At 43.8% G+C, this 12,431-nt stretch overlaps 2 protein-coding genes and 1 pseudogene across 3 annotated transcripts; 2 read left to right on the forward strand and 1 right to left on the reverse strand.

Annotated features, from left to right (window-relative positions):
- Window positions 1–20: 20 nt before the first annotated feature.
- On the forward strand, window positions 21–665 carry LOC127775657 (ethylene-responsive transcription factor ERF018-like; annotated as a pseudogene).
- A 3,020-nt stretch (window positions 666–3,685) lies between these two features.
- On the reverse strand, window positions 3,686–6,602 carry LOC127777681 (2,3-bisphosphoglycerate-dependent phosphoglycerate mutase 1-like). The gene is made up of 8 exons (XM_052304290.1): window positions 6,512–6,602; window positions 6,096–6,361; window positions 5,758–5,981; window positions 5,533–5,651; window positions 5,266–5,422; window positions 4,982–5,083; window positions 4,760–4,879; window positions 3,686–4,190 (listed from the first exon to the last, which is right to left on the reverse strand). Exons 2-8 carry the CDS (start codon window positions 6,337–6,339, stop codon window positions 4,170–4,172), a joined length of 987 nt encoding a protein of 328 aa, XP_052160250.1. The 5' UTR covers window positions 6,340–6,361; window positions 6,512–6,602; the 3' UTR covers window positions 3,686–4,169.
- Window positions 6,603–7,236: 634 nt separating this feature from the next.
- Window positions 7,237–11,371, forward strand: LOC127777295 (agamous-like MADS-box protein AGL66). 2 transcript variants are annotated; one of them, XM_052303871.1, is made up of 11 exons: window positions 7,237–7,634; window positions 7,752–7,805; window positions 7,941–7,959; window positions 8,053–8,117; window positions 8,257–8,290; window positions 8,394–8,455; window positions 8,560–8,659; window positions 8,887–8,949; window positions 10,047–10,201; window positions 10,299–10,476; window positions 10,971–11,371. In XM_052303871.1, exons 1-11 carry the CDS (start codon window positions 7,237–7,239, stop codon window positions 11,136–11,138), a joined length of 1,296 nt encoding a protein of 431 aa, XP_052159831.1. In that variant the 3' UTR covers window positions 11,139–11,371. The 2 variants fall into 2 exon arrangements, with proteins under 2 accessions (XP_052159831.1, XP_052159832.1); XM_052303872.1 differs by having other exon boundaries at window positions 7,389–7,634; window positions 8,263–8,290.
- The last annotated feature ends 1,060 nt before the right edge of the window (window positions 11,372–12,431 follow it).

The raw sequence follows: 12,431 nt of genomic DNA on the forward strand, positions 1-12,431 counted from the left end.
CGGATCACAGCCTCTCGTGCATGCGTATGCAGACCAAGAATACGGCGGCGCCGGCGCCGGAGAAGAAGTACAAGGGCGTGCGGCTGCGGCAATGGGGGAAGTAGGTGGCGGAGATCCGGCTGCCCAGCAGCCGCGAGAGGGTGTGGCTGGGATCCTACGACACGCCGGAGAAGGCGGCGCGGGCATTCGACGCTGCCTTCGTCTTCCTCCGCGGCGCCGGAGCCGCCGACGCCGCGGGGCTCAACTTCGCCGACTCGCCGCTGCCAGTTGTCGCGCGCACTAGAGATCTGCGCGAGGTGTATGCCTTCGCGGTCTCGCATGCCAACAGGCCGCCGCCGGTGGCTGGAGAAACGGCTGCCACGGCTCTGGCTGCGATGGCGGCGCTGGAGCACAATGAGGTCAGGGAAAATATTGCGCCGTCGTCGCCGCTGTCGGCAGTGCAGGTGGCGGCGCCGCCAGCTGGGAGCTTTGATTGGTCGCAGCTGATGGCGAACTCGCCGCCGCTCTACTCGCCAATAGTGATAGGAATCCATGCGTACGACGACCTGGCGGTGTGGCCCACGACGCAGCCGGTGGAGGAATTCAGTGAGGAGGATAACGAAAATGAAGGTGCTACGAGTGATGAGCTTTGGAGCTTCGATGTCTGACGCTCGATCAGTGTTTGAAATTTCGATTCGAAATTTCGCCCAAAATTTTTGTGTTTTTACATTTTTTTTGAATTTGGTCAAATTTTATTCAAATTCATTCAAATTATGTCAAATTTTCAAATAATTTCGGCTCGAAATTTCCAAAATTTCGGTAACCCCGGCATAAAATCCAATTTCGAAATTTCAAACCCTGCACTCGATTAGTCGATCGGATGTGCATTGTTGTTGCACGATTATGGGATAGACAGATTACGTCCTCCGTTTGTAAATATAATACTGTGCCCAAGTATATTTTTGCTATATATTTAAATATATTTTTGTTAAACATAGAGTTAAAAGTTTATATTTTGAGACAAAAGTAGCTTCTAGGAGTATTATATTTTTTAAAAAAAGATAATGAGAAGTTGTTACTAATTTAGTTGAAAAAAAGAGAATGATAATATATGATTATGCTACAGTACTAGATAAGCACGTAATGCATCAGAGACTGCACTGGCGCTCTCGGTTCGATGGAACGTTGCAATTAAGCAAAGGGTCTACCAATCCCTTGTTCGACATATTTTAATTGAAGAAAATCTGTTAGTGTAGCTAGGATGTATTTACACTGTACACTGATTAGTCTGTAGATTGTGTTTTGAGAGTAAAAGTTGCGCTATCTCAGGTGGTGTTAGTACCTCCTTCCCAAACACCACCTCAGTGCTTATCCTTTTTCCCTTCCCCAACTTCATGCACAAATCTTGGAGCGAATCCAATGATCCAAAAATCGACATATCTTTTCTAAAATACTGTCGTAAGATTGAGCAAATACAGCAAAATTGATGATAATATGCCCTCCCCCCAACCCCAATCCCAAAAAAAAAGATCACATATATATTTGTTGACAAATTTTCTCCTAAAAATTTGACAGATGTAATTATATTACAATCGTAGTGTAATAACACTGTAACTTGAATGTAACTATAATATAACTTGTATGTAAGTTTCATGTAATTTTGAATCGTTAGATCTATTAAAAGATTTGTTCTAGTGAGGAAGAAAAAAAATCACACCACACTTATATGTGAGAGGATTTATTCCCACGTCCTCCATTTTACCGAAATAACATGTTACCGAGAGATTTTTGAAAGTATATTATAGTAACAGTGTAATTACATACAAGTTACAGTGTAATTACACTACGATTGTACTGTAATTATATGTGTCAAATTTTTAGGAGAAAATTTATCGATAAATACATAGCAAAATAGAAAAAAAATGATGACAATACTTGTCACTTTGATTTACATGGTAGAGTGTGACATTAGGCCAGTCCCAACCCATAGTGTCCATAAGCAGTGTCTATTGTGCCATGTCAATAAGACATCACAATAGAAACTACACTCTACAACCCATGATTTCTTAAAGTGGGCCATTAATAAATACATCATCTCTCTTCTCTACCAATTATATTTATTCTTCATCTATTATGAAGACACTATTCTCTCCCAATGCAAAACTTTGATAGTGTCTAGTGCATAGGATCTCGCGTTGAAGCTGTGTCTTGCATGAGACCCAGTTTCTTCCTCTCTTCACTCTTTCTTAATTAATATAGTGCCACATAAGTTAAAAGTCCTACATGGCAATATAGTTAATGCTATAGACACCATCCTAAATGGAGGGTTGGGACTGTCCTTAGCCCCGTGTTCTACAACTAACAGGCCGAATTAGCCTTTAGACGATTTTTACCACTGCCACTGAAACGTGGTGTATACTCCATGGGCTGAAATAAAAGACACGGGCTTTCCAAGACGAGCCGAAGATGAGCTTGTGGTGTATGCTCTTCGGCTGAATTTCGCCCAAATTCACAAGGAATAAGTCCACCTTGACCTCCTCATGTATAGGCCAAATTTGATTAATTTTCCTGAATCACAATAATGAATATTTTGACCCCTAAACTATTATAAAACCGATGTAATTTGCATCACAAGTCTGTTTTGGAAGATGGTTTTACTGACATGGCGCTTTGATTTGGTCCAACCCGCTAAATCATCCCATCGGGCCCAACCGTCAGCAGGGCAACGGTACAGTATTTGCACGCGGCACAAAACGAAAGGCTGCCCGTGCAGTTGGATGTACAGGTGCTCTACTTCGAGCAGCTCCGCCTCCGGAGCGCGATCCAGGCCGGCTACACCCAACCCACCCCCCCCCCCCCCCCCCCCCCCCCCCCCCCCCCCCCCCCCCGCGCGCATGGCCGATTTTCGCTAGCCTCATCTCGGCGCGGCGTGTAGGGACGATCGAGCTGAACGTACAAGGAATGCGCGGTGGCGTTGGACAGCAGCGTGGTGCTAAGCACCAAGAACCTTGATCGAGGCCATCATGGACTCGATCCAATGCACCTTTCTCACCGTCGACGCCAACCTCTCCACCTGGTCAGGCTCTGTAGGATTTCACCTAGTACCAATTTTGCTTGAGTTCTTAGATTTGCTAGTTCCTTGCATGTTTAACGTTGTGTCATCTACTTCTTCACAGGCTCGAGCAGATGAGCAAGGAAGATGAGTCTGATGCGACGGCCACAAGGGGTACAGTGGCAAGGGGTGTGTGGCTTCAATTCTAAAGTCCCGTGTTCAATTCTCAATATGCTCACAATCCCTTCTAAAAAAAGTGTTTCGAGAGGCGTCTCTCCCTCTAAAATCTCATATATTTTTTTTAGTCCGACGTGACGGCCACGATCATATTTGTGGGTAATGTAAATTGTGAATTATATTTTGCTAATGATGAGGATTATATGGGGTGTTTGATTAGCAGGTCATATAGAGGTGTAGACGAGGACTAGAACAGCACAAATCTACGAAGGAAGGGGAAAACAGACCAAGAGCAAGCAGAGCAGCTGGACGAAAGAACTCGTCGCTGCCTTACTCGTCGGACGCCACGGATGGATGGCCTACCAAACAAAACTAAGAGGGGTAAAGGAAGGTAGAGAAGGGTCGGTTGATTACTGACAGGTGGTCTCACGTTGGACCAAGTCAAAGCGCTACATCGGTAAAATCGTCTTCCAAAAAAGCAGAAAGTATATTGTATATCATCATGACTTCATTTTTCGCACACTAGATCTTTTACATCGATTTCATTGTTAAACAAGTTATCACATTTTGAGCTTCCCCATTGTACATAATCGCAGCCCTCAGACCTCAGATAATACGTAAGTGAAAGCTTCCTCAACCATTTGTCAGAAAAACAAAGATGAATTCGACAAATGTTTGAGTCACTAATCACTATACAATATAAATCCTGAAGAGGAATAAAATGGAAAAATACATGTTTGTCGCCTAAAAAAACACAATATTAGAGAATGACCTAATATTAAATAAATATAACGGGTGAGACTTTAAACTCAAATTGGCTAGTCCACCACCTTTTGAAGCAAAGCCGGAAGACCCTGGACGTTTCTCTTGTCGCCTAACCATATTGGAACATTGATTCGATGGGTGCTGAAGCTTGCATTATTAACTTACTGACCTTTTACTAGACCATGCTATCTAGCTTCTATCTGTACTGAGCCAATTTCTGCAAACAAGAAAATGCACATCCCAGAAAATAACAAAGACCATCAGATAGTCAGAAGGTAACCACGAGTGATTTCAAAACGAAGGTTGTTATCATTAAAAAAATAGCTTTGTAAACATATTATGTATAGTACCAACTTTATCAGCTGAATCTAATATAAGTACAGGTTGTTGCGTGGTTCATGCAGTCTGCTTCTTCAAACTCACAACCAATGTGGACCAAAATGACAATCCCAACTCATACAATTATATTAGAACCAGTGTTATATATATGTGAATAATTGAGCCAATGTTATAATGAACTTGGTGTACGATTGAAACAATGAAATCATCTAATACGAGTTCATGAACATGAGAAAATTCAGATTCCAACTAACAGGACAGCTCTACACCCCTCTGTACTTGTCATTTTCTTTTGACATCTGACTTGTACTTCAGATCAACAATTTATTTTCAAAAGAATCTCTAAGTTGGAAATCAACAATTCATTTTCTCAAGCATCACTAAGTTGGGAATCAACAATGTATTTTCTCAAGATTCTCTAAGTTATAAATTGGAGAAGACTCTTACCCTGGTATAGGCATAAACGCTTGCCTCAGAAGGTCCTACTGGGCTTCCCCGTCTAATGAACTTCCCTTCTTTGAAAATGTAAAGCATAGGAATGCCTGTTGACAACTCAAGGCTGATTACCTGAAGAGATGATTTTTCAGTCAAAACAACAGCATGCAGAGAAGAAAAAAAAATAAAAGGAAGAGGATGAAATGAAATTACAATTGCAGAAGAATATATCACCTCTTGAGATGTCAATTTGTCAAGCTGCATTATAATTGAACGGAGTGAATTCCCATGTGCAGCAATCATCACATGCTTTCCAGCTGTGAGTTGAGGAACAACCTATGTGGCAACAAACAACTACTTACAGGTCAGATGGAAACTACAAGAACAGTTGCAAATTCTATGACAAATTTTTGAAAAAAAAAACATGGAAAATTTTGATATTTTTGTAACATCGTCATACATAAACATAGAAGAATAAAGGTTAATAATTGTTCATGTTAGTGTCGACATATCCTTACATGTTCCTTGAAATAAGCAACAGCTCTCTCTGCACACATCTCTAGACTTTCACCATTTGGGGGTGGAATATCATAACTACGACGCCATTTATGAACTTGTTCATTGCCAAACCTGTCTGCAGTTTCCTGCTTATTAAGGCCTTGCAGCTCACCATACCTAGAAAGTCCCACGGAATTACAATTTTATCTTTTTTTTTAGGTAAAAGAATTACAATATTATCTAGGTACTAGAAGAACATAAATCAAAAAAGGGGGAGAAATTCCTACATTCGTTCATTCAGTTGCCAAGCTGTTATGACAGGAATAGACTGTTTCCTTGTCTCTTCACTGTACACCTGACTCCACAGGTGTGCTTGCTCACTCTCATTGTGAACAATGATTGGAACCTGTAAGTACATAGTTTCATAATCCAACATAACTGTTTAGGACAGTAGATTTACAGAACAGAACATGATGATTACAGAAACATTTAGCAGCAGCAAGATGCACAACCTTCTTCCTCCGATGCTGCATCATCGCAAGCATTGCAGTCATCTGAGCACGAATAAGCGAAGAGGTAAATATCACATCGATCGGGATACTGCAAATCCGTTTTCCTGCCTCGATAGCCTCCTCGACGCCCTTGGGTGTCAGGGGCACATCGACGCAGCCAGTGAACAGGTTTTTCTCGTTCCACAATGATTCTCCATGCCTTATCAATATGAGGGAACTTTCACCTGCAAGAAAACAATGAGACCAACTATATAAAACTACATATCTATGTAACGAAACAAAACTAGTGAATCACTGCATTTATGCTAGTTTATTCAAAAGAAAAGAGTGCAAATTACTTGATTTCTTGGGGGTGTGATCACTGTTGCCATTAGAGGGTAGCTGAACCGGCTCAACCACCGAAGACCCTTGTAAGCTCGATGCACAAACAAAACCAAAACCAAATTGCTGCCTGATTGGGTACATATTTCCGGCGGAAACCAAATTCAGATTCGACGTTTGTTTCTCAAATCTAGAATTTCTGGCGCTCCACCGGTGAGATTGGGTGTGCACAATGGCGCTGTGAGATGTTGCCGCAGCCATTACAATCTCAGAACACAATTTACTGACAAGGTTGAGCAATTCTTCAGTTAATTTTTATTGCAAACAAAGGAGAAATTCTAGAATTAGTCCACAAGCCAAGAACACCCTGCAAACTAAGAATCAATGGATCCGTGGCTAGCAAGGAAGAAAGGAGTTCTTCAGAGAAGCACACCTCAATAACTCGAAGACGCCGGCGAGGCGAAACCAAGTCGGAGAGACCTCGAGCACGGCGAGGTGGTGATCCCGAGAGCAGCGAGGAAAATGAGGAGACAAAACAGGTAGCTAGCTAAGTTTCTTTCCTATCTCCATTATAAATAGCTGCTGCTTAGCTTGCAGCCAGACAGGTACTCGATGAACACGTGATGCTTGCTACTACATGCTAAGGCCAAAACAGAGTGTAGAGTACTGTTAATGGACGAACGAATATGGCATGGAGCTAATTAAACTCGATCAAATGGGGTTAATTAAGCTCTGATAATTCTAACACCAGTGACAAATTAATGTGCAACACCAACACATGTGGCCCCAACACGTAGAACGCATATGTTGTTGTCAGCTAAAGCGCAAATGCCGTCACGCCAAATAACCTCACATAGCCCATACTGACCCAGCAAGTTTGACCACGGTTCACTTATCACATCGTCTGAAACCAATTTCCAAGCCACGTAAGAAGTTGATTTACACCCGTATTTAAAGTTAATAAGAAGGCGTTATACCCGGTTTTACGGTTTAGCGATACGACCAACGGAGGAGCAGCAGCAGCCTCCGCCCGCCGCGTCGCGTCGGTTACTTGGTTGGTTTGGCGACTTGGCACGCGCGCCATGCAGAAAGCAAAGCCGATCGAGTGCATGGACGCACGTCGCAGTGACCGTGAATTCGATCCGGCGCGGCGCCGCCATGGACGCGGTCCGTCCACTCCAGCCAGCCGATCGCGAGTGGCCCCCCAACCCGACAAAACCTCCTCGCCTTTCACTCGCTACATCGATTTGCCAGCCACGCTACATAAACCGTACAAAACCATATCCTCCCCCATCGCCTCGCCTCGCCGATCGATCGACGGACGACGGCCGGAACATAGCTGTAGATCGAGCTGAATCGCCGCCGGCGGCCATGGGACGGGTGAAGCTGCAGATCAAGAGGATCGAGAACATCCCGAACAGGCAGGTGACGTTCTCCAAGCGGCGAAACGGGCTGATCAAGAAGGCCTACGAGCTGTCCGTCCTCTGCGACATCGACATCGCCCTCCTCATGTTCTCCCCCTCCGGCCGCCTCAGCCACTTCTCCGGCCGCCGCAGGTAAATTAATTAAGTTTAAATCAAATCAAATCAAATTAATTAACCACATGCATGCATTCGACTTCGAGCATGCAAATTTGATCATATATAGTCATGTAATTTTTTGCGACTTTGTAGGATCGAGGACGTGCTCACAAGGTACATCAATCTCCCAGAAAGTGACAGAGGAGGGTACGTAAACTTCTTCGACGAAAAAGGTTCTTCTTTTTATTTTTTTTCATTTGATACATTATTACCGTTTTACTCGTGAGGAAGTTGTTAATATTGATCAAGAAACCGTTTGCCAATTATTCCTATCGCATGCAGAACTATCCAAAACAGAGAGGTGAGGGTTCTGTTGCCTTAACTTTTCTTTTTTTTTTTCTACATCGTTTTTGCTATATAATTTCTCTCATCATCAACGTGTTCATCGATGCAGTATTTGATCAACATGCTCACTCAGCTCAAATGCGAGAGCGACGTCACCGAGGATCTCACTAACACGTACGTAGAGCTAGCTCGATCGCGATTCATTCTTAATCAAACGATCTGCATTGTGCTTCAGTTTCACAACGAGATTTTAACCTGAACCTAGCACTCTTCCTCGTGTTTGTTCTTAATCTCGGTGCTCTTGCTGATCCAGGAGCAGTAAGGCGCCGGTTAACTCCAACATTGAGGTAATTAACATTTCTCGCACATGAACACCACTGTCAATTGAGCTCTGAAAAAATCTCTGAACCCAACGCTCTGAAACTGAACCGATCACTGACTCTCACTCAGGAGCTTCAGCAAGAGATCAGGAGATGCCAGCACCAGATGCAGCTCACAGAGGAGCAATTGAGGTGCAGTAATATCAATACAATTTATGAATATCGTCTCATTCTCTCGATTAATTAACTTGCGATCCATGCTAGTTGCAATGGTTTTTTCTGGCGTTGGGTTTCAGGATGTTTGAGCCGGACCCGGCCAGGTCTGCATCCATGGAGGACGTCGAGGCCAGCGAGAAGTTCATCGCCGGCATCCTCAGCCGCGTCGAGGAGAGGAAGGTGAGCACAAGTGTTAATTTGATCACTCGATTAATGGCGCTGTAATTAGTGGCCGAGAGTGATATCCGAGGAATGATCACATCAGATAATAGGATTAATGACATGATCTTCAAATAATGACGATTTTTACAGTGATCGTCTAGCTTAATTTTCAGGTAATAGAAATGATCCAGATTTTTTTTCGTCTGCTAACTAACTGCGTTTCTGTTGTCACACATGTTTTGCAGAGGTATTTGCTGTGCAGCATGGGCTCGTTCGACGTGACGGCGTCAACATCTGCCATGCAGCATGTACGCAAATCTATCTTTCTATAGTTGGCTCGTGTAAGCTATCTTATTGGCCACGTGGCGATGTTAAATTTCAAGATAAATCTAAAAAAATATGCATAAGAAAAAATAGCCAAAAAGAAAGAAAAAGACACAAACTTCCCAATTATCTATCCTCTTTGAGATAAATGTAGAGAGTATATATCCATAACAAAAATAAATTACCAAGGAGCAACCAAAAACACATCATCCAGATTCCAGAGGTTTCCCAAAATATTTTTCCCATTGCAATCTATCTATGTATCTCATGCTGGTTGGTTTCATGCTAGCTAATTGGTTGGCCTCATAATCCTTTAGTTAAGCAACACGTGGCGAGATACAAGTGGTAGAAAGAGCGCGGGTAAGAAAGCCCTCATAATCGTTTAGTTGAGCAACACGTGGCGAGATACAAGCGGTAGAAAGAGCGCGGGTAAGAAACCCTCTCTATAAAACTGGCAAGCACGTTACGACGGTGAATTGAAAAAAAAGAGAGCAGAAGTTCCACTGCATGTGCGTAGCTACGCCATGCTGCACCATAATCCAACCGTGCATGATCAAACTAGTGCAAACACATAAAAGAGGGAAAAAGGAAAAAAAATAAAAAGACGAAAAAATATTTTTTTTTAAATTCTTTGCAAATTATTCGGGACAAGTATCGTGACCACTTGTATTACGAGAAACTAAAAAGGATAAATAGAAAAAAATAAATGACAGAAACAATTTTGCTCTTTTTAAGATTGAGTCGAAGACTATAATCCTGATAATCATTTTCTAAATATATATATTTTCTGCTTATACTATAAAATAAATAATATGTATATCTTTTAACTTTTAGAAAACGTTACAATTATGATAAAAAAATAATACCGGTCTTGGATCATATCTAGAGTCTTAAAGGCCATACACATAAGCTAATTAGAGGAAACGCCAACCGACAAGTTGATTTTTTAGTATATTAACCTAACTAGCTCCATCACTATCTCTCGTTTTGTATTACGTCACAAACAGTGTGTAAAATATTCATAGACAAATTAATTATGCTGATCACACCTTATTATAAATTATCACATGTGCGTGTGCAGCTGTATCTGCCGCAGCAGCATCAGCACGGGGACATCACTAGTAATGGGTTTGGAAGCGATGAGGTGGCCTCGTGGGTCTCTGAGGGGATGCCGCCGACAACCTCGTCGGTGGCATCGATATTCGCCGGAACTTCAGATTCCATGATGTCTTTTAGGTAAGAAAGATAGTAGATAACAAGCTTTTAAAAACTAGAATAGAATGTACCTGTACTCTATTTATGTGAGCTTAAATTTTTTTTTCTTCATGGTCAGAGATCAAGTGGTGTACGACACGATGAGACAAGATGCATGTGTGGATCATACAGTGGTCCCGGAGATGGGGATGTGCCACGTGGACCAGCAGAACCAGAGTGACGACTGGCAGGCGTACACGTCGGTGGAGTTCCTCAACGCGCTAATCCCGCCCACGCCGTTCCCTCTCGACGATGAGGTGATGTCATAAATAGAATAGCTGACGTCAGCATGATAACGTAGATATTGGATCTGGTACCTCCGGTAACATACATGATACCCTGTAGTTAACAGATTTGATAATTATATATCATGTTGATGTCAGTATAGTACCGTAGATATTATCTAGTACTTTCGGGTACCAGGCATGATATCTCGTAGGTACCAAATATGGTATTTATGTATCTTGCTGACGTCGATACGATATACATCGAACCTAGTACATATGGTATTAAACATTATATTCAGTAGGTACCAGATCTGGTATTTAGGTATTATGTTGACATCATCTATTTCATTGGAACGGTATACCATTCTATATTGTTTCTGTTAATATGCACCAATAATCCATTCCAACATATTTTTGATGCGATGACTGACGACGCTGAACTTTTTTTTTAATGAATTATCATGAGATTGTTTCTTTTCTTTATTTTACACACACAACTCTAAACTGTTGTGTGTGGAGTGCAGGATACGATGGGCCCGATGTTGGCGTCATCACCGCTATTGATGCCCGGCATCCATGACCAGCAGCCGCCGGAGGAGGATATGGCGACGGCGGGCTGCTCGCAAGCGCCGGCTAACAATGGCAACGGGTTATACGCAGCTGAGGACATTGCTCCGGTTAAAGTTGGTTAATTAGATGCTTTTGTACTAGAAATTTATGGAATATATAGTGTTGTCATGTTACTAGTGTGCCAGGAATTGAAGCTAATGATTTTTAGTTTGGAATTTTTTTTCTTTGATCATGATGGGCTGGGTGTGCCACAATTAATGTTATATGATCCATATAATACACCATGCACAATGTAAGATAAAGTACGTACTAGCATGTAATAAGATATTATCCAGTAAGATCGAGTTATTTATCATCTAGCTGCTGTACTCATTTGTGTATGTAAATCTAAAGGAAAAGTACGAATTATCCCCCTAACTATAACAATCGATCGAATTACTCCATGGAACCACAAAATCGGACATTTTACACCTTCAAGTATTCATACCGGACAAATTACCCCCGTGAGTATTATTTTGAGTGGTTTCGACTTAAGCTTGCACACGTGGCGCCAATGTGCCAATCCAGTCAGCAAATAAAAATAAAAAAGTGTTCGGGCCCACCTGTCATCTCTTAGCCTCAACCAAATCTCTTCCCATCCCCAGCGCCCTCTCTCTCTCTCTGTCTCGGGCGACTGGCGGCGGAGGTGTACCATGTTCCGGTGGCCTACAACGCAAGTGGACCTCACTCCAGCGGCCGACGGCGGAGGTGGACCTCGCTCTAGGCAGGGATGGGCGGCGGACGGCGGGGCGTGCGAGGACGGGCGGTGGACGGTGGCACACGGAGGCGGGCGCAGCTGGGTGGGCGAGGGGAGCGCGACGAGGACGGGCGAGGCAAGTGCGGCGGTGGGGAACATCAAGGTTGTTATTCTCTCCTCGGACTCTTCCACACTGTACCGGTCGAAGACGATGAACTACGGTTCCTCCCTAATCTCTCTCTCTCTCTCTCTCTCTCTCTCTCTCTCTCTCTCTCGCAAGCGCTCAGGTGGCTAGCTGTGGCGGTGGAGGTGGAGACGCCCGGGCGGCTAGTGGCGGCGGCAGAGGTGGACCGGGCGGTGGGTGACGGTGGAGGAGGCTGACAGGGCTGCAAGTTGCAGAGGTGCGGCTCGCCTATCACTGTCGCGCCCTCCACCTACCCAACCTCTGATGGCTGCGGGCGCCTCCTCCGCCGCCCAAGCTCCGCCTCCACCCATCGCCGGCCAAAGCGACCCAGGCGTGCGCGCTGCCACTCGCCACCCAGCTCCACCGTTTCGCGCTACCGCCCACCGTCCACCCACGCGGGCCGCCGAGAAAGAGAGAGAGATAGAGAGAAAAGAGAGAGGGGGGAAGAGGGGAAGAGGCGAGCGGTGGTGGGCTGGGAGGGCGAGGCGAGCGCGG

Source organism: Oryza glaberrima, chromosome 6 (genome assembly GCF_000147395.1).
Source record: "Oryza glaberrima chromosome 6, OglaRS2, whole genome shotgun sequence".
Classification (NCBI taxonomy): Eukaryota; Viridiplantae; Streptophyta; class Magnoliopsida; order Poales; family Poaceae; genus Oryza; species Oryza glaberrima.

Bases quoted from the DNA above. Each gene is read 5' to 3' on its own strand.
- LOC127777295 (XM_052303871.1), top strand. From the start codon at position 7,237: ATGGACGCGGTCCGTCCACTCCAGCCAGCCGATCGCGAGTGGCCCCCC. The intron at 8,660-8,886 runs GTGAGCACAAGT...CATGTTTTGCAG, and splicing joins GCCGCGTCGAGGAGAGGAAG to AGGTATTTGCTGTGCAGCAT. The intron at 10,477-10,970 runs GTGATGTCATAA...TGTGGAGTGCAG, and splicing joins CGTTCCCTCTCGACGATGAG to GATACGATGGGCCCGATGTT.
- LOC127777681 (XM_052304290.1), bottom strand. From the start codon at position 6,339: ATGGCTGCGGCAACATCTCACAGCGCCATTGTGCACACCCAATCTCAC. The intron at 5,652-5,757 runs GTTGTGCATCTT...ATGTACTTACAG, and splicing joins TGCAGCATCGGAGGAAGAAG to GTTCCAATCATTGTTCACAA. The intron at 5,084-5,265 runs GTAAGGATATGT...GTTGCCACATAG, and splicing joins TTGCTTATTTCAAGGAACAT to GTTGTTCCTCAACTCACAGC.